General features: G+C 36.2%; 1 protein-coding gene across 3 annotated transcripts in view; it reads right to left on the bottom strand.

The window, feature by feature from the left end:
• Nucleotides 1–19,763, bottom strand: part of LOC306663798 (3 beta-hydroxysteroid dehydrogenase/Delta 5-->4-isomerase-like) — a 32,499-nt gene extending 12,736 nt beyond the window's left edge. The window contains exon 1 of one of the 3 annotated variants that reach the window (XM_079144373.1): nt 19,647–19,763. Coding sequence is in view for 1 of the 3 variants with exons in the window: in XM_079144370.1 (XP_079000496.1) it covers nt 18,473–18,514 (42 nt within the window). In the remaining 2 variants the exon portion in view is untranslated. Of the gene's footprint in view, nt 1–18,472; nt 18,907–19,646 lie in introns of those variants that run through there. The other 2 variants (XM_079144372.1, XM_079144370.1) reach the window with 2 other exon arrangements.
• Between the last annotated feature and the right edge of the window lie 1,701 nt (nt 19,764–21,464).

The raw sequence follows: 21,464 nt of genomic DNA, 5'->3' as shown, positions 1-21,464 counted from the left end.
GAAAATGATTATAAAAATGATCAATGACTTCCACCAGAACACAGAAAAATGACTTATTGAAAAGAGGAAGTCAGTACAGGATTAAAAGAGAAATTCAGTAAGGAGATAGAGATATTTCAAAAGAACCAAAAAGAAATCTTAGAAACAAAAGAGGTAATAAATCAAATAAAACATTTGATTTAAAGTCTTTCTAAAAGAGGATACCATGCTAAAGACAGATTCTCATATTTTGAAGACAAAATTACTAACTTTGAACAATCAGACAATTAAAAGAAAAGAAAAATAAGTAATAACTATGAGCAGATTATACAAGAATCTGGGACAACATTAAGAGATCAAATTTAAAAGTAATTGGAATTGAAAAAGGTTGTGAGATATAGACTAATGACATGGACAATCTCCTTAGGAAAATAACTGAAAATTTCCAGACCCTGAGAATGAGATGACATCCAGATATAGGAGGCATTCAAAAACCCAGGTAGACAAGATCAAAAAAGAATCTCTTCACAATACATCATAATTATGCCTAATGTACAGAATAAGAATAGTCTTTTAAAGACCTCAAGGGAAAAATGTCATGTCACATTTAAAGACAAGCCAAAAAGAATCAGTCTTATTCCTCAGCACAAATTATACAATTCAGGAAGTCTTGCAAAGATGTGTTCCAGGACCTGAAAGAAAATAACTGCCAGTAAAGATGGTTATTTCAAACAAAGATATCCTTCAGAGTTGAAGAAGAAATAAAATCCTTACAAAACAATCAGAAACTAAATGAATTTATGACTATGAAGTTGGTACTACAGAAAATACTTAAAAGATTCTAGACTGAAGAAATAAAGAACAAACCATGGAGCCTGAAAATGGGCATATCTTATTTAAAGAGTAGTTGAGCAAATGAGAACCGGGTTAAATTAAACATTAAAAATAAATTAGATTGGCAAGAATTAATACAAATTTATTTAATTCTGAATGTAAAAGATCTGAACTCTCCAATCTAAAGGCATAATTGGCAGAATGGATAAAAAAAAAAACACACAGCTATGTGTCGTTTGCAAGGTGTTCACCTCACAGGCAAAGGCAGCCACAAGATAAAAGTGAAAGGATGGAAATTGATATACCCTGCAAATGGAACTTAAAAACAAGCAAGGGTAGTACTCTCATATCCAAAAATGCAGACTTCAAATCAGAACAGATAAAGATCACTTCATGCTGGTAAAAAGGAAAAAATTCAGCAGGAAAATATAACAATAATAATCATTTATGCCTCAAACACTGGTGCACCTAATTACATTAGACAGGTATGACGAAAATACTGGGTAATTTCAATGCATCTCACAAATAGATAGGTGATTCAGACAGACTCAGTCAAGCCTCCTAAGACCTAAAAAATATTATAAATCAAATGGACTTAACAGATATCTATAGAATACTTCATCTAAAATAAGCTGAATTCCATTTCTTCTTAGTTGGTCATGGAACCATCTTCAAAAAGACTATATTTTCCACTACAAAGTAACTCATAGCAAATAAAAAGTATTAATATAATTCCTCACATATCATCTGATCATGATGGAATAAAATTAGAAATCAACACACACAAAAATCCTACATAAACTATATAAACACATGGAGATTAAACAATAGACTTTTAAATGATTAATCAGTGATAGAGGAAAACTGGAGAGAAATCTAAAAATTCTTATAATGGAACAATAGGGTTACAATATATAAGAATATCTGGGACACTATGTAGATGGTTCTAAAAGGAAAATTTATAGCTTGAGTGCCTACATAAGGAAATAACAAATATTCCAAATAAACAACTTAATGATGCATGTCATGGCCCTCGTAAAACAAAAACAAATCAATTCCAAAACCAGGAGATGAAAGAAAATAATTAAGAACACAACTGACATCAGGGAAACAAATTAAATAAATACAATAGATGAAATGAAGTGTTGGTTCTTGAAAAGATAAACAAGATTGATCAACCCTTAACCATACTAACCAAAAAACAAAAACAAACAAACCAACAAAGAGAGAGAGAGAGAGAGAGAGAGAGAGAGAGAGAGAGAGAGAGAGAGAGAGAAAACAAAAATTAGTAAAATTAGAGGTAAGAAGGAGACACATCACAGAAATTCAGAGGAACATTAAGAACTATTTTGAAAACTTATACTTTAATAAATTGGAAAAACTAAAAGAAATGGACACATATGACCTGCCAAAATTGAATCAAAGGTCATAGAAACCTTAAGTGGAGCAATAACTAGCAATGAGTTAGAAACAGTAATAAAAAGCCTTCTAGCAAAGAATAGCTCATGCCCAGAATTCTCAGTTGAATTCTTCCAAACATTTTAAGAACTAATGCCAATGCCCCTCAAACTATTCCATGAAATAGAATGAATAAAATACTTCCAAATTTATTCTTTTCAGCCAGTAACACTCCTTATATCAAAACTCGATCACATCAAGGAAAGAAAACTACAGACCAATATCTCCAATAAGCTACATACAAGAATCCTTAATATAGTGCAAGTCAAAACAAAACAAAACAAATGAAACAAATCTATGAGGAAGTGAGTAAGCAAATCTCCACTCTGAAATCCACAATGCACCAACAAAGGATCCCACAGATATGGAAGTAGATGAAAGTCCAGAGAAAGATTATAAAAAACGGATTATTAAACTGAACTAAAAGAAGATGTAGGAAATGAATCAAAATATAAAAACCAGGAGACAAAAGACCTTTTCAATAAAGAAAAAGAGATATTGACAAAAAATCAGAACTCTTGGAAATGAAAGTCACAATGAATCAAATTAGAAATTCACTTGAGCCAGATGTGATGGCACAGTCATGTTATCCCAGAAACGTGGAAGTCTGAGGCAGCAGGATCCCAAGTTCAAAACCAACATCAGCAACTTAGTGAGACCCTAGGCAAATTGGTGAGACACTATCTCAAAATCAAATATAGAAAGGGCTGAGGGACATAGCTCAGTGGTTAAAATCCCTGGTACAAAACATAAAAATAAATATCACTTAAGAGCATTACCAACAGATTAGATTGCACAGAAAACAAACTTCAGGCCTTGGAGATAGGCCTGAATTTGAATTTGAATACTCCATATGCAATAAAAAAAAAAAAGAAGAGAAGAAGAAGACCATATCCAGAGTATACAAGAACTTTGGACTGCATCAGGAAAAGAAACCTGGGATAGAAATGAACTGGAAGACATAGGCTAATGCCATTAATAACATTTTAAATGAGATACCATCAGAAAACTTTACCCATATCAGAAATGATATAGACATCCATATCCAGGAGGCACACAGAACCCCTAATAAAGATCAGAAGAGAAATTCTCCAAGATACATCATAATCAAAATCCTAACTTAGAAAATAAGAGCATTAAAAGTTGTGAGAGAATAACATGAGGTCACATTTAGAGGCAAATAATAAGTCTCACCTCTGTTTTCTTAATAGAGACCCTAAAATCAAAGAGGGCTTAGATGGAGATACTCACCAATGAGGATTACTAGATGCAGCCAAGCTCTCTTTCAAAATAGACAAGGAATTAAAAATTTCCATGACAAATGTAAACTAAAAGAACTGATGACCATGAAGTCAGCATTTCAAAGAATATTTAAAGATATACTGCACACAGAGAAATTTAAAAACAATCCTGAAGTCTTCAAATTGATAAAGATTTCCCCAAGAGTAATCAAAAAAATGAAAATAAAGACAAAATTAAATATAGCCAACAAATCAAAATGGCAGAAAGTCACAAACACATACCTATAATAAGATTGAATATAAATGATCTCAACTCCCCAACAGTTTAGGCACAGATTAGAAGAATGGATCAAAGACAGGATCCAAGTATATGATATTTGAAAGTGACTCATCAAATAGGCAAAGAATCCCACAATTTAAAGATAAAAGAATGGAAAAAATACTCTACACAAATGGAGTCTGAAAAAAGGCAGAATTAGCTATTCCCATATCTGACAAAGCATATTTCAAGCAAAAATTAACCAGAAGAGGCAAAAGAGGGACATTGAATTATGGTAGAGGAAACAATCCAACAAGAAGATACAATAGTATACATATGTGCCCCAAATGTTAGTGCACTGAATACATGAACAAAACAACAAAAGAAAACATTTCCTGAGATGAAATCCCAGACAGACCCAATACAATAATCCTGTACAGACTATTTCATTCCCAAACTGCTGAATTTACCTTTTTTTCAGCAACTCATGGAAACTTTTTCCAAAATAAACCATTCTCTGGGACACAATTTGGTAAGACTTCTTAGCAAATATAAAAATTATTGATGTAATTATTTACATCCTATTAGAATATAATGGAATGAAACTAGAAATCAACCATAATAAAAATAATAGAAACCACACAAACATGTAAAAATTAAACAATAATCTTTCAAATGAAGAATGGATCATAGATGAAGTGAGGTAAAGAATCAAGAAATTCTTAGAACTAAATGAGAGCAGGGTTACAAAGTATCAAAATCTCCAAGACAGTATGAAAGCGGAAGAGAAAAATTTATAGTATTGAATATCTACATTAAAAAACAAAGATGCACAGTAATGTCACACAGCAATCCTTTATTCATGTTTATTTCGATGTTGGTGTAAACAAACCTACTGTGCTGCCAGTTGTATAAAAGTAGAGCACATAAAATGTTGTACGTAATACTTGCTAATGATCAAATGATTTTGCCACTGTTTTATGTATTTACTATACTTCATATTTTATTGTTCATTTAGAGTGTATCCCTTCTACTTGCAAAAAAGAGTTTACTTTAAATTGTAAAAAAAAAATATATATATATATATATAGAGAGAGAGAGAGAGATCCCAATTAAGTAAGTTTATGCTCTTATCTCAAGGTCTTAGAAAAGGAAGGACAAACTAATTCCCAAATAAGCAAAAGACAGGAAATAACAAAGATCAGAGTTGAAATTAATGAAACAGAATAAAAATCAATAAACAGTACACATGATCAATGCAACAAAGAATTGGTTCCATGAAAAGATAAATATGATTGATAACACTATAGCCAAACTAACCAAAAGAAAAAGAGAGAAGACCAAAATCAACAAAATTAGATATGAAAAAGGAACTATCATCACAGACACATCTGAAATCCAGAGGATCATTAGAAACTATTTGAAAAGTTATACTCCTATAAACTGGAAAATGTAGGAGATATTGACAAACTTCTAGATGCATGAGATCTGTCTAAACTGAACAAGGAAGACATAGAAAACAGAAACAGATCAATACCAAGTAATACAAGTGAAATAGCAAGTAAACGCTTTCCACCAAAAAAAGCCCAAGACCAGATGGATTTTCAGCTGAGTTCTGCCATGTTTCTAAAGAAAAACTAACACCAATCTTGCTCATATTATTCCATGAAATTGAAAGGGAGGGAATACTGTTACATATTTCTATCAAGCCAATATAAACAAATCCAAAGACAAAACAATGAAAGAAAAGTATAGACCAGAACTGTACTCCATAGTTCAGGACCTCTGGCCCACCTGCACCCCGCATGGACTCAGTTCCTGCACTGTGGCTCCCCATTTGTCAACACTTTTGGAAGCTGGTGCAGTCATCTTGGATTATCCTGGAAGTGGAAACCACCCTACTTAGGTGGGGCATGTCCTGCTGAGATACCTGCTGGAGACTGGAAACTCAATTTCAGGTACCTCTCATGCATCAGGCTACTAAAGACTGGGAGGTTTGAATAGTGTAGTGTAGATTTTTTTTTTCTTTTCAAAATTTTAAGCTTTTACTTCTTTACTTTTTTGCTCTATTTTCCATTTATCTGTTTCCTCAGAGTCTCTTTCTCCATTTTCTCATGCTAACAACCAACTTCTTTTGATTCTGCTTTCACTCTTCCTAAGATCCAGTACCTCTATATATTCTTTACTTATCCCATTAACAGTTAAATCCTACACCCCCATCCTCTTTGTCCACCATTAGAAACTGTAGGCCTCATTGCAAATCTATTGATTATATTATAGATAATAAGCGAACTCATCATCTCTGTTTATTATGACAATACTGTTAATTTCTTCATAGAGGATGTTTGATTTGGGACTGCATATTATCTGTACCAGGTGCTGCTAATTGATTTCCCCCTTAAAGGTGAGGTACTGGAAATCTGCAGGGTCACTATAATCTATGGTGAGAAAATGCAATACCCCAGGTCTGCACTGCTAGAGGGGAAGATACATGAACAACATGAAAAGACAAGGGAAGAAAGTGTTTCAAACAAACCAAAGTTCTATATTAATAGAATCCAATGACAGCATGGTAGAAGAAATATCAGAAAAAGAGTTCAGAATACATTTAATTAAAATGAACTTTGAAGCAAAGGATGAGATAAGAGAGCAAATGGAGGAAATGAATGATCACTCCAATAAACAGTTAAAAGAGCAACTGTGGGAAGCAAAAGGTTATTTTAATAAAGAAAGATTCTGAAAAAAAACCAAAGACATCCTTGAAATGAAGGAAACAATAAATCAAATTAAAAACTCAATAGGTAGTATCACCAACAGAATAGCTAACTTGGAAGACAGAACCTCAGACAACAAAGACAAAATATTTAATTGTGAAAATAAAGTTGACCAAACTGAGAAGATGGTAAGAAATCATGAACAGAATCTCCAAGAACTACAGGATATCATGAAAAGACCAAAGTTAAGAATTATTAACTTTGAGAAACTAAACAAAGTAATGAATAATCTATTCAATGAAATAATATCAGAGAGTTCCCCAAACCTGAAGAATGAAATGGAAAATCAAATACAAGAGACTTACAGAACACTAAATGTACAAAATTACAACAGATCAATACCAAGTCACATTATAATGAAAATGCCTAACATTTTAGGCATTTTAAAGGAATTTTAAAGGCTGTGAGAGAAAAGCATCAATTACATATAGGGGGAAACCAAAACAGATACTAGCAGATTTCTCAGCCCAGACCCTAAAAGGTAACGGAGCCTGGAACAACATATTTCAAGCTCTGAAAGGACATGAGTGCCAACCAAGGATCTTATATTCAGCAAAACTAACCTTCAGATTTGATGTCAAAATAAAATCCTTCCATGACAAACAAAAGTTAAAGAATTTACAAATAGAAAGCCTGCACTACAGAGCATTCTTAGCAAAATATTCCATGAGGAGGAAATAAAAAATGACAATGTAAATCAGTGTAGGGAGGAACTACCTTAAAGGACAAAACAATCAAAGAGAAAGCAAATATAGTTAAAAACTGACAAGTATAGCTAAAAAATTTGACAATAAGCCAAAATCTCCAGGAATACAAATCATATCTCAATAATAACCCTGAATGTTAATGGACTAAACTCATCAATCAAAAGACAAAGACTGGCATATGGATTAAAAAGAAAGACCCAACAATATGCTGCCTTCGAGAGACTTATCTCATAGAAAAAAGACATACACAGACTAAAGTTGAAAGGCTGGGGAAAACATATCACACACAGACTCAGTAAAAAAGTGGGGATGTCCATCCTTATATCAAATACAGTGGACTTTAAGTCAAATTTAGTCAGAAGGGATAGAGAAGGACATTTCATACTGCTTAAGATAACCATAAGTCAGGAAGACATAGCGATCATAAATATTTATGTCCCAAACAACAGTGCATCCATGTACGTCAAAAAAATTCTTCTCAATTCCATGAATCAAATAGACTATAACACAATAATTCAGGGTGGCTTTAACAAACTTCTATCACCACTGGATAGACCTTCCAAACAAAAACTAAACAAAGAAACCATAAAACTCAAAAACACAATCAATAACTTAGAATTAACAGACATATATAGAATATTTTGTCTGTCAGTAAGCAAATACACTTCCTTCTCAGCAGCACATGGATTCTTCTCTAAAATAGACCATATGTTATACCAAAAAGCAGCCCTCAGTAAATACAAAAAAAAGAGATACTATCTTGTTTTCTATCAGATCATAGCAGGATGAAATTAGAAAGCAGTGATAAAATAAAAATCAGAAATTACTCCAAACCTGGAGACTAAATAATATGGTATTGAATGAAGCATAGATAACAGAAGACATCAGGGAGGAGATAAAAAATTCTTAGAGGTAAATGAGAATGACGATAGAACATATCAAATTATCTGGGATACTATGAAAGCAGTACTCAGAGGAAAATTCATTGCAAGGGGAGCATTCAAGAAAGAATAAATATTCAACAACTAAATGACCTAACATTACATCTCAGAGCCCTAGAAAAAGAACAACACCAAAAGTAGTAGAAGACAGGAAATAATTAAAATCAGAGCTGAAATCCATGAAATTGAAACAAAAGAAACAATTCAAATAATTGACAAAACAAAAAGTTGGTTCTTTGAAAAAGTAAACAAAATTGATAAACCCTTAGCCACACTAACAAAGTGAAGGAGAGAGAAAACTCAAATTAAAATAACTGTGATGAAAAGGAAAATATGACAGACACCACTGAAATACATAATTAGAAATTACTTTGAAAATCTATACTCCAAACAAATATAAAACTTCAAAGGCATGACAAATTTTTACAGACATATAATCCTCTCAAATGGAACCAGGAGGATATATACAATTTAAACAAATCAGTTTGAAGCAATGAAATAGAAGAAGCCATAAAAAGCCTACCAACAAAGAAAAGTCAGATGGATTCTCAGCTGAGTTCTAGAAGACTTTCACAGAGGAACTTATACCAACACTCCTCAAAGTATTCCATGAAATGGAAAAGAAGGGAACCCTCCCAAACTCATTTCATGAAGGTACAATCACCCCGATAACAAAACCAGACAAAGACATATCAGGGAAAGAAAACTTCAGACAAATATCCCTGACAAGCATATACACAAAATCCTTAATGTAATTCTGGCAAATCGCATACAAAAACATATTAAAAAGAAAGTGCATCAGGATCAAGTGGGGTTCATCCCAGGGATGCAAGGTTGGTTCAACATCTGTAAATCAACAAATGTAGTTCACTACATCAATAGACTTAAAGTTCAGAAACATATTATTATTTCAATAGATGCAGAAAAAGCATTTGATAAAATACAGCACCCCTTCATGCTCAAAACACTAGGAAAAATAGGGATAATAGGAACATACCTCAACCTTGTGAAGGCTATCTCTACTGAGACCCCAACCAACATCATTCTGAATGGAGAAAAATTGAAATCATCCCTCTAAAAACAGGAACAAGATAGGTATGCCCTCTTTAACCACTTCTATTGAACATCATCCTTGAAACACTAGCTAGAGCAATTACACGGACCAAAGAAATTAAAGTAATATGAATAGGATAAGAACTCAAACTATCACTATTTGCCAATGGCATGATTCTATATTTACAGGATCTCAAAAACTCCACCAGAAAACTTCCAGAACTAATAAATGAATTCAGCAAAGTAGCAGGATATAAAATCAACATGTATAAATCCAATGCATTTTTATTTATAAGTGATGAATCATTTGAAAGAGAAATTAGGAAAACTACTCCATTCACAATAGCCTAAAAAAAAAAAAAAAAAAAACAAACAAACTTGGGACTCAATATAACAAAAGAGGTGAAAGGCCTCTAAAATGAAAACTACACAACACTAAAGAAAGAAATTAAAGAAAACCTTAGTAGATGGAAAGATCTCCCATATTCTTAGATAGTCAGAATTCATATTGTCAAAATGGCCTTACTTCCAAAGGTGCTATACAGATTTAATGCAATTCCAATTAAAATTCCAATGATTTTCCTCATAGGAATAAAGAAAGCAATCAGGAAATTCATCTGGAAGAATAAGAGACCCAGAATAGCCAAAGCAATCCTAGGCAGGAAGAGTGAAGCATGAGGTATCACAATATCAGACCTTAAACTATACTACAAAGCAATAGCAATAGTAACAAAAATGGCATGGTATTGATACAAAATAGACAGGTAGACCAATGGTACAGAATAGAAGACACGGAGACAAACCCATGTGAGTACAGTTATTCATACTAGACAATGGTACCAAACACATACAATGGAGAAAAGATAGCATCTTCAACAAATGGTGCTGAGAAAACTGGAAATCCATATGCAGCAAAATGAAATTAAACCCCTATCTCTAAACCTGCACAAAACTCAACTCAGAATGGATCAAGGACTCAGGAATTAGGCATGAGACCCTTCACCAATAGAAGAAAAAGTAGGCCTGAATCTTCATCATGTTGGCTTAGGACCAGACTTCCTTAACAGTACTCTTAGAGCCCAATATATGAAAGCAAGAATCAATAAATTGGATGGATTCAAGCTAAGATTTTTTCTCAGCAAAGGAAACAATAATGTGAGAAGAGAGCCTACACGTGGGAGAAAAATCTTTCCAACACACAATTTATACAGAGCACTAATCTCCAGAATGTATAAATAACTTTAAAAACTTTACACAAAAATACAAAGAACCCAACCAATAAAAGGGCTAAGGAACTGAGCAGACACTTCAGAGAAGAAGATATGCAGGCAATAAACAAATATATGAAAAAGTGCTCATCATCTCTAGTAATTAGAGAAATGTAAACCAAAACCACCCTAAGATTTCATCTCACTCCAATTAGAATGACTATTATCATGAACACAAGCAATAATAAGTGTTGGCATGGATATGGGGAAAAATATTGCTGGTGAAGTTACAAATTGGTGCAGTCACTCTGGAAAGCAGGATGGAGATTCCTCAGAAAACTTGGAATGAACCCGCCATTTGACTCAGTTATCCCACTCCTTGGTTTATACTGAAAGGAATTAAAATCAGCATACTACAGTAATGCAGCCACATCAGTGTTTATAGCCACTCAATTTACAATAGCTAGATTGTGGAACCAAACTAGATACCCTTCAATAGATGAATGGATAAAGAAACTGTGGCATTTATACACAATGGAATATTACTCAGCTATAAAGATTTATAAAATTATGGCATTTGTGGGTAAGTCAATGGAGTTGGAGAATATTATGCTAAGTGAAATGAACCAATCCCCAAAAACCAAAGGCCAAATGTTTTCTCTGATAAGTGGATGATGATACATTTCGGAGGTGGGGTAAGAAAATAAAGGGAACTTTGGATTGTACAGAGGGAAATGGGGCAAGAGGTGCTGGTCAAAGGTAAGATAGTGGACTAAGACATCATTATGCTATGTACACGTATGATTACATGAATGTTGTGAATCTATATTGTGTACACCACAGAGATGAAAATTGTACCCTATTTGTGTACAATGAATCAATATACATTCTGTAAAAATAAAAAAAAATACAGACAAATATTCCTGATGAACATAGATTCAAAAATTCTTAATAACATATTGGCAAACTGCATTAGAAAACACATAAAAAATTTAATACACCATAATCAAGTGGGTTTCATCCCAGCAGATACAAGGTTGATTCAAATATGCAAATCAATAAATGTAGTTCACAAGCAAAATAAAATTAAGAACATGAATCTTGTGATGGTTCTTGACAGATGCAGAAAAGAACTTTAATCAAATCTAGCACCCATTCATGTTAAAAATGCTGGATATAGTAGGAAAAGGAAGAACTTACCTCAACATTATAAAGGCTATATATACAAACTCCAAAACCACATCATACTGAACAGAGAAAAACTGAAAAAATTTCCTGTAAAATCAGCAATGACACAAGGTTGTCCACACTCATTTCTTCTATTTGATATAGTTCTTAAAACTCTAGCTAGAGCAATCAGGCAAGAGAAGGAAATTAAAGGGATACAAATAGAATAAGAAGTCAAACTATCTGTTTGATGATTACATGATCCTGTATCTAGAAGACCCACAAAACCCCACCAGGGGATTTCTAGAGCTGATAAATGAATTCAGTGATGTAGCAGGATACAAGATCAACACTCAGAAATCTAGAAGCATTCCTCTACTCCAATAGTAATTCACATGAGAAAGAAATCAGGAAAACCCTTCTTTCAGAATAATCTCAAAGAAAAAATACTTGGGAATTACTGTAACTAAGGAGGTGAAAGAAACTACAAAGAAAATTATACAACACTATAAAACTAAACTGAAGAACTTAGAAGATGAAAAGGATCCCATGTTATTGGTTAAACAGAATTAATATTATAAAAATCACCATACAAATGAAAGTAATATACAGGTTCTATGCAATTCCCATCAGATTACCAATGACCTTTTTCACAAAACTAGGAAAAACAGTCCTTAAATTTATTTGGAAGAATAAAGACCCAGAATAGCCACAGCAATTCTGAGCAAGAATAGTGATGCAGGAGGCATCAGAATACCCAATCTCAAATAATACTACACAGCTACAGTAGCAAATACAGTATGGTAGGGACATTGAAATAGACAAGAAGGCTAATGGAATAGAAGAGAAGTCTAACACACATACTTAAAGCTATCTGATACTTGATAAAGTTGCCAAAAATAAATGTTGGAGAAAAGATATTCTTTGTAACAAATGATGCTGGGAAATCTAGAATATATAGAAGAATGTATGAGTATATCTTTCATATGTATAAGATGAAATTAGATTTCTTCTGCATGTAAGTCAACTCAAAATGGATCAAAGACTTAGGAGTTAGACCAGAAACTATGCAACCCCTCAAAGCAAATGTATGGTCAGTATTCCAGCATAGAGGCTTAGACAGCAACTCTTTCAACTGAACTCCTAAAGTTCAGGAATTAAAAATGGGTGGCATCAAATTCTACAGAGCAATGAAAATAATTAAGAATGTGAAGAAAGAACCTACAGAATGAGAGAAAATATTTGCTATCTGTTTCTCTGACAGAGGATTAATATCCAGAATATATTTAAAAATCCTAAAAAATTACAACTGAATTAATAAGTGGAGAAATGAACTAAATAGACACTCCTTAAAAAAATAAAAAAGGCCAGTTAGAATGGCAGCCATCAAGAATACAAACAATAATAAATACTGGAGTAGATGTGGAGAAAAAGGAACTCTTTTACATTGGTGGTAGGATTGTAAATTAGTACAACCACTATGGAAATCAGTGTGGAGATTCCTCAGAATACTAGGAATGTAACCACCATATGACCCAGCTAAACCACTCTTCAGCATTTATCCCAAAGAATTAAAGTCAGCAGCATACGCATATCTATGTTTTTGGATGCATAGCAATGTATGCATTCCTATGTTTCTAGCAGCACAATTCACAATAGCCAAACTATGGAACCCACCTAGGTGTCCATCAATGAATGAATGGTTAAACAAAATGTGGTATATATACACAATGAAGTTTTATTCAGTCAAAATGAAGAAAGAAATGACATCATTTTCAGGAAAATGGAAGATACTTGAGAACATTGTGTTAATCAAAGAACACCAAATTCAAAAAGCAAAGGGTTGCATAGTTTCTCTCATATGTGGAAACCAGAGAGGAAAAAGGAAAAGAAAGATGTGTTGAGGTCTTGTGATAATTGAAAGGAGATCAGTAGAGTAGAGGAAAGAGACCACAGGGAGGGAGGAGAAGGAAAGGGGAATGCTGAGGAATGATATTCACCAAAGTATATTGTTGTATCATGCATGTGTATGAATATCTAATAACAAATCCCACCATTATATATAATTATGATGCACCAACAAAAATACGGGGGAAAAGTACTTCTATAAGGTCATCTTCCAGCAACTTTATTTCCATTTCCAACTATCCTCACCCCAATTTTATTTATTGTGGCCAGGGATTATTATTTCAAAATATTTGAGGTTATCTTTTCAGTTTTGTCTTTAAGAACCTCTCCTTGCTTCAACATCTTTCAATCTGTCCACAGTTTACTTTGACACCTGTATTCCCATTGTACTGCTGTTATTACAAAAATTAATATTACTATGGAAGAAACTCTGTGATTAATTTTGTATTTTGATTGATAGTAGCAAGATAGTAAACTCAATTCCAGTGAAAATTAGTCCCAAACCTCTCAAGTCACTGGGCTGCACTTTGAGGCCTTAGTTATAAACTCCAGTTAACATTCCACATAGGACTGCTATACAAAAATGTGTCCCTATCCACACATCAGAGATTAGTTTACATTTTGTGTGTTGAGGTAATCTTATTGGTGCTCATTTAGCATGTGCTATTAAGATTGCAATAGGGATATGGTTACATGCCTTCTGTTTTATAGTATTGGTAAAGAGAACCATTGCCCAATCAGACCGTGTCCACTCCCATAATACAATCAGGCCAGGTGAAATAGATGCAAGGATCACATGATGGTGAATCAGAGCAGTTCCTATGGGGAGTGTTCTTGATAAAGATTTTTTCCCCTCCCCAACCCAATCACAAGGATTACATGTGCCCCTTTTGCCCAGCATTGTAAATTTTAAGGAGAGCCCCACATAAATCATGAATATCTTAATGGCCAGACATTCTTTCTTTAGAGTTACAGAATCCAGAATATCTGGATACTTCTACTTAGTTTTTAGTCCTGTGTATCATTTAACACAAAATCTGAAGGTTGGTGTGAGGTTTAACTTGCTAAGAAGTAATATGTATGTGCTGAGAAAATAGAGGCTCTAGGCAGGCATGGTGGGGTATGCCTGTAGGTTAGTGATTCAAGAAGTTGAGGCAGGTGTATCAGAAGTCAGAGGCCAGCCTGGGCAACTTAGTGAGACCCTGTCTTGAAATCAAATAAAAGAGTGTTGGGGGCTGGGGTGATAACTCAGTAGAATGCTTCTTCGTTCAATCACTAGTACCACACCATACAAAATGAAATAAAACAAAGCTCCTCAAAATATAGGAATTAGCCACAGAGAGTCAAGGCTGATTGTTAGGTTCCAGTAGAGGAAAAAAATATGGAATTACACTGCATGACTAAGACCCCACTAGAAGAAACACTCAATGCCCATTTTCTCATTGTATTTCCTTTCCTTCCTTTTAAAAGCCATTTGCTCCCTTAAGTGATAGAATTTCAAGGTCCACACCACCTCCACCTTCTGATGATAATAGACCTTGAATGAGACTAATTTCTTCCTATCAACTTTCATCTATGGAATATTGGATATTCAGTGTAGAGCAGCCTGGATGTTAGTTTCTAACAAATTCTTTTGAAAAATAACAATTCTTCTCTAAACCTTTCTCGTCATTTCATTGGCCCTCACTTTTTCTCCTATAACCTCCCTCTGGACTTTATCATCAGGTATTCATTCTATAATGCTTCACAGGAGAGTGTTCCCTCAGTTGACATAGTACATCTCTTCCCATCAAATATTTAGGTCAAGAGACACAGCTTTACCAAAAGCCTGTTCAAACATGTCAGCCCTTATATGTTTACATTTTATATTTTAGTCCCAGGAATTTCTCTTTTCCTACTCCAGACCATTTTGCCCTCTCTTGTACAAAAGACTTTTTGTATACAGCAGTTGTTTGGCTATATAATCCTGGCCATTTGGACAATCTTCATGTTGATTTCTATGACTGAGAAATTCCAGATCAGTTTTCTCATTGTAAAATTGACATTATGACTTTTAAAATTTCTTCCAACTGGGATACATGTAGCCAACTTGTAAGGAACCCTTGCTTATTGAGTTACCAGCAGAGGGACTCTGTCATCCACATTTGAACAGTGATGTATTTGTGGACAGCAGGGTGTGCCAAGCACTGAGTTACTCCATGATGTATAGCATAGTAGCTTTCAAACTGTGCCTAGCCCTGAGATGCTCCATTTTGTAAAGCAGTAGTTTGTCATGGGAAACTGTGTTTTGGGTAAAAATGCTAAGCTAAAAAGACACTACAGACTATTTGTACAAACAGACAACCACCATTTGCCTAGCACAAACATAAGGAACAAATTGATTAATTATTTATCAAATTAAATTATATCAAATTAAATTAGGAATACCTGGACACTTGGGTATATGAAATCATATCAGTAACACCAGACACAGGAACTTAGTAATCTCACCTTATGTAACCCTGCTTATCTAAGTCCCATGAAAGGAGCAACACAAGACTGGATGTGGCAGTACACTGACCCTGTCACCTTGTCATGCTTCTTGAGCCTTTGCAAGGAAAATTGTGACAGTAATGAGCTTCTGACTGCCAAGTCCCATGCTTCAACTCTGCATGGGTTCTCCTGCCCCTGATGAGATTCATAGTCCAAATCAAACTGACACAAAAATTGACATTTGAAACTGCCTACCATCCTGACCCTTGCTCCTCAGCTCAACTCTGCAGTACTGATTCCTTAAAACACTTATCTGATCATCTACAGTGATTCTCTGCATTCACATCTGCTCTCTGCCTTGCTGTCCTCCTGACGCAGCCTCCTGAGTTCCTGGAATTGCATGCATGCACCACTGCACCCATCTGACTCTCCATTTATGTTCTCTTGCTGTTCTGGTTTGGATGTGAGGTGTCTCCTAAAGAGTTCAGAGGTAAAACGATTAAATTATAAGAACTGTAACATAATCTTTCTATCATTGTTTGAATGGACTAAGTTAGCATGTGGCTAGAAGAGGTGGGTCACTGCGGACTTGCACTGGAGAGGCATATCTGCCCTGTGGCCCCTTCTCTTTCTTTCTCTCTACTTCTTGACCCAAACATGACTGCACAGTTTTCCCCTGCTGGGTTTTTTACCCGTGATATGCTTCTGGCCCCACAGCAATGATTGACCAACTATGGACAGAACTGTGAAACTGTGTACCTGAAATAGAAGTTTCCTCTTCTAAGATGTTCTTGTCAAGTACATTTTTTTCACAGTGATGCAAAATCAAACTACAACAATAGCTTTCACCCCCACCAATGTTTTCCATAAGAGAAAAATAATCTGAGACATCATAAATTTAGTACGAGGCCACAAAATTGAGAAGAAAATATGTTATACAGATAATATTAGGACCACACATACTAGAAACTGCTCCAGAACCTGAAAACCTTGACTCAAAGGGACAGGAGGCTTACTACCAAGGGGTCATTGGGAGCTGCATTCCACCCAGAACACTCAAGAAACAAGTACTTCTTAAGATTATTCTCCTATCCAAAACGCTCCCCTGTAAGCATTGTCCTTGCTAATCTATGGCCAGTGGAGGTCATAGGATTTTCCTTTCCCAAAGTTTATACAATACTCTGGAGCGGCAGACATGGCCCAATCCATAATTTGTTCTGACGCTGTTAGCTGTGGGACCTGCCTAGGACCTGGTTCCTTCTTCTCTTGCCTAGCATTTGTATGGAATGGCTCAATAAAGCCCTTTTATTTCAGACTTCCTTTGGCCTCAAGAGTTTTCCTTTTACAATTTCTACATCCATATTAAGTCTCAAAAATCTTTAAAAAATTTCCACCTTCCCTGGTATGAATCTTATAAGTCTACCTCCATTTTTCACTACTTTCTTCTTTTTTAGCCTCTTGTTTATGTTGGCATATGTAGGACCTATAAAGGGAAATTGACACAATCAATTTGACACGTTTTCCCAGAGGTAGAGTTACACAGGGTGTCTATGCAGAATGGTTTGCATTAACCAGAGCATCTACCATGACATGGGTGATGGGATAAATGAACAGGTGAATATCCCAGTCATATTGAATCTAGTCCCACATGTGCATAGGAGGCATTAAAACTGCTTCATGTGGGCTGCTCCAGTTGGCATTTATATGGTATTTGCCAAGTCCTGTTCTCAGCATGAAGGTGAATGTACAGTGGCTTTTTATAGTTCCCCAGGCCAGCTGTTCCCTTGGGAATACTCTAATGTGGCTCTGCATCAGGAACAGCCATCTGGAGATGTGTATCGTGCAGCAACCCAAACATGCTTTCATTCTGTAGCATCTAAAACAAACACACTGCTCCTAAGGATGTTACTGTCACAGTCCATTAGAGGAGAGTAAATGAAACTGTTTCTTCAAACCAAATCCTCTGGTTTCCATAGATTGTTGGTACTGTCCTTCCCAGAAGAGTGTCCTGCTTGGTGCCCAGAGTCCTAGAGGTACTCTTTGATAGTCCAGCAGTGTTTCCCAGGGGTCATTTTTAGGCTGGTGGTCTATGTTCAGGCCTACTGAATTCTGAGCTTGGTCTAGTATCAGTCAGATTCAGCCCTCTCTTCTGTTTTTGCTTTAGGCATCCTGGATAACAATGACCCAGGGATTGAAATTTTACTTTTTCCTGATTAAATGCATTTCCGTGTTCACCCAGGGGAACAACTTTCTATGTGTTATTTCCACTTTCCAATTCCAGTAGTAACTTTTATCCTCAATAAATGCCTGAAAGCACAGCTGCTCTTCCAGGGAATGGGTGATCAAGTGGACACTCGGGACAGAAGTCTCTACATAACTCCACAATTTTATCATTGGCTTTCCACCTAATTTTTTGTGAGGCTGAACTATACTAGCAAATCTCACTTCACTCCCTAAGAATGCCCTCCAACCTTTAGAAGACAGGTGGAAGTTTCAGGTTGACAGAGAAACATCTGTATTTTCTCGTGGAAGAGGAGGGGAAATTTCCCATCTCATTTCTGAATCTTCCTTGGAATAAAGTAATGAAGATGAAATAGAAAAGCATAGCATACATTCATTCTGGGAGAGGGAAATTCTCTGCATGGGTGTATATCAGATGTGTGCAATTTCTCACTACTCCATATTATTCAGAAGCTGATAAACTACAAGGGAGGTACAAAATGGGGTATGTAAACAATTTTGGTTTCACTAGCTAATACTTTTCAGTAAAAATCCTTGTGCTTGGGACAAAGTTTACTTGGCCCCACTATTGAACAATCATTCTCCATGGAACTTAAATAGAGGACTATGGAATAGGAGAAGTCTGGGTAGAAGTGTTGATGGGCATGAATCTTCCCGTGATATGAATTTATTCATTAATAAATTCCTGAGATTTCATTAATCTCAGTGAAGAACCAGAGATAGTTTCTTCTTCCCTGGGTTTCCAGACATTAAGCAGCAAGGAGATATGAGGGGGAGACATGTTTGGGCACTTGCTCCTTTTTATGTTCCAATATGTGTAGATGACCAGTATGTTGAGGTGCTCAATTTTCGGTTGAGTATCCGCAAAATCCTTCACCAGTTTACTCTATACAATATGACAACAATGGATACAGATGTAGAGATGTACAAGGCAAAGTATTTGGGAAGGACATAGCCACCCTCTCAGAAACTCCGTGTATTCATCCATCCTGAAGCCATCTGAACCTTGTCCTTCTGCTTCATGAAGGGTACTTGATTGCACAGGTAGGCATTTGGAAAACCATGTGGCAATATGATTGGACAGAAAGGGACTGAGGCAATGCTGACAGACTGAGGGAGAAACTCAGCAAGATCTTTCTGCGGCTCTTCTTCGGCATTCCTTCCTTGAGGGTATAGGACAGGACCCCAGAAGAATGAAGAGAATTTTATGACTCATTATGCTCTGCCTTATAGAGGGACATGAGAGAAAAACTGGCCCTGAACCACGGCAAAAAATACATCATATAATAACAGTTTTGTTTGCTCCAATCTATTATGGTGAAAATGCCACCTTCACCTTAGCTCCCCCTGCCCCACTGACATCCCTACATGAAGAGTTGTTGAAGGAACGTGGAAAGGTCTTACCTGTTATAGTGTAAAGGGCAGCCGAAAGAGCCTCGGTGCTGGTCTCCTCATTCTCCACAGCAGGTCTGGGGCTATATATGTTGTGCCCTGTGCCTGAAGTCTAACAACCTTGAACTCTTGCTGTGTGTGCATTGCTCATCCTCTCTTTGACAGTTGGCTTTTGATAATTGAAAGTATGTTGGTATTACAACACTATCATTGATTTACAAAGACCTTTTTCTTCATTTCTTATCGATGTTTGTGTTCTCGGGGGAAAAGTTCAGCCCGGTGTGTGTTTGAGAGAATATTCTCAAATCTAATCTGTAACTATATTGCTGCTAGTCACAGTAATGTACCCCTATAATCCCAGCTACTGTAGAGGGTTAGACATGGTAATGGACAGTTTGGACAGCCTGGACATTGTGGTGAGATGCTGTCTTAAAAAAGGAAACATTATGACTTCCTGAAGCACATAAATTAATTAATGTAAAATGTAATGTAAATTAATGATTACCAATTTTAAAGAAGGGTATTGATCAACTAGACTGGATTTTGTTCCAGTTGTTCCTTAGCTAGTCTCTGTCCACCTTGTGGAAACTTGCATCAGGAATTCCTCAGGAAGAAGTGATCAAGACATAGACAAGAGGAAGCAGGGAAAAACATCTTATTTTATTTTAGTAATTAGAGCTAGTTTCTGCTTTGTATCTTCACAAGCCCTTTTCCTGCCCAGCAGTGTCATGGTATCACAAACCTTTGTGACTGTTGAACTGTTCTGCAAATGGAGCAATGAGTTGGATTGAAAATATAGGAAATAAAAGAAACAAAGAAAAACTTGGGGCCCCTGCCTGCCATGGAGTGCGATGAAGGACCCTCGTCTGCTGTGCATCTGGCTCTTCATCTACCAACGTGGGGCTCTCTGGTCTGCCTCCATCTTGGAATACTGCAACCTCTGCCATAGCCTCCTTGACATGGTCAATCTCCACCCGGGTTCACTGGACAGGGCCTGGAGGCAGCCACCCACCATGGCATGACAGGCCACAGCACTGCATCTCCAAACAGGCTGTTCAGCGCCACTGCACGTTCCACCCTTTCTCCCCCATCTCTGAAAGCGGTCTCCTCGATCTTGGGATGCCTTTGCAGTCATCTTGGTTTACTTTTTCTGCCACCATCACCATCTTTAGTTAGTGCAACTACCATCTTGGGACATTGGCTGGGGCCTGGAAGCCCATTGTCAAGGTACCTACAACATCTGAACCCACCCTCCAGCCACCAACCTGGCCCAGCTCTCGCAGCTACGCTGGCCGGAATCTCTCAATGACTTGTCCAGATCTGCCTGAAACAGAACAGCTCTCCATGACAGGTGCACAGGTTCCGGTACTCAGCCTTCAGGACCTCCAGAGTGAGAGTTTCCTGTTGGGATGTTGAAAGGGACTGCAGGAGAGGTACAGTTTAAAGAATAAATTAGAAACCAGAAATTGTGGGATCCACAGGTGATGTTAGGGGCTAATACCAGGCTCCCATGTCACACAAGTGGGCTCCAAAGGAGATTCCTGGGGTGTAATCTTCCCATGGGGACAGGTAATTGCTGTACCCTGCCTCCAGGAGTTCTGCCTCCAAGACTAATCCTCCTACCCTAGCAAACATTACCAGCTTGAGCAACTCCAAACAACCCCACTGATCAGATGAGAAGAGAAGCAGAGAAGATATTGAACTCTAAGAGAAAAAAATGTTCAATTCTCCTTCAGGATTTTTTTCTCTTTCTTTCTTGCTCTCACATCTCCAACATTTTTAAAACCAAGAACTTTTCATGCATCAGACTACTGAGGACTGTGATATCTG

The sequence above is a fragment of the Sciurus vulgaris genome (assembly GCF_902686455.1).
Source record: "Sciurus vulgaris genome assembly, chromosome: 1".
In the NCBI taxonomy this organism is placed as follows: Eukaryota; Metazoa; Chordata; class Mammalia; order Rodentia; family Sciuridae; genus Sciurus; species Sciurus vulgaris.
Note: the sequence above shows the minus strand (reverse complement) of the source record. Positions and strands in the feature narration are given on the sequence as shown.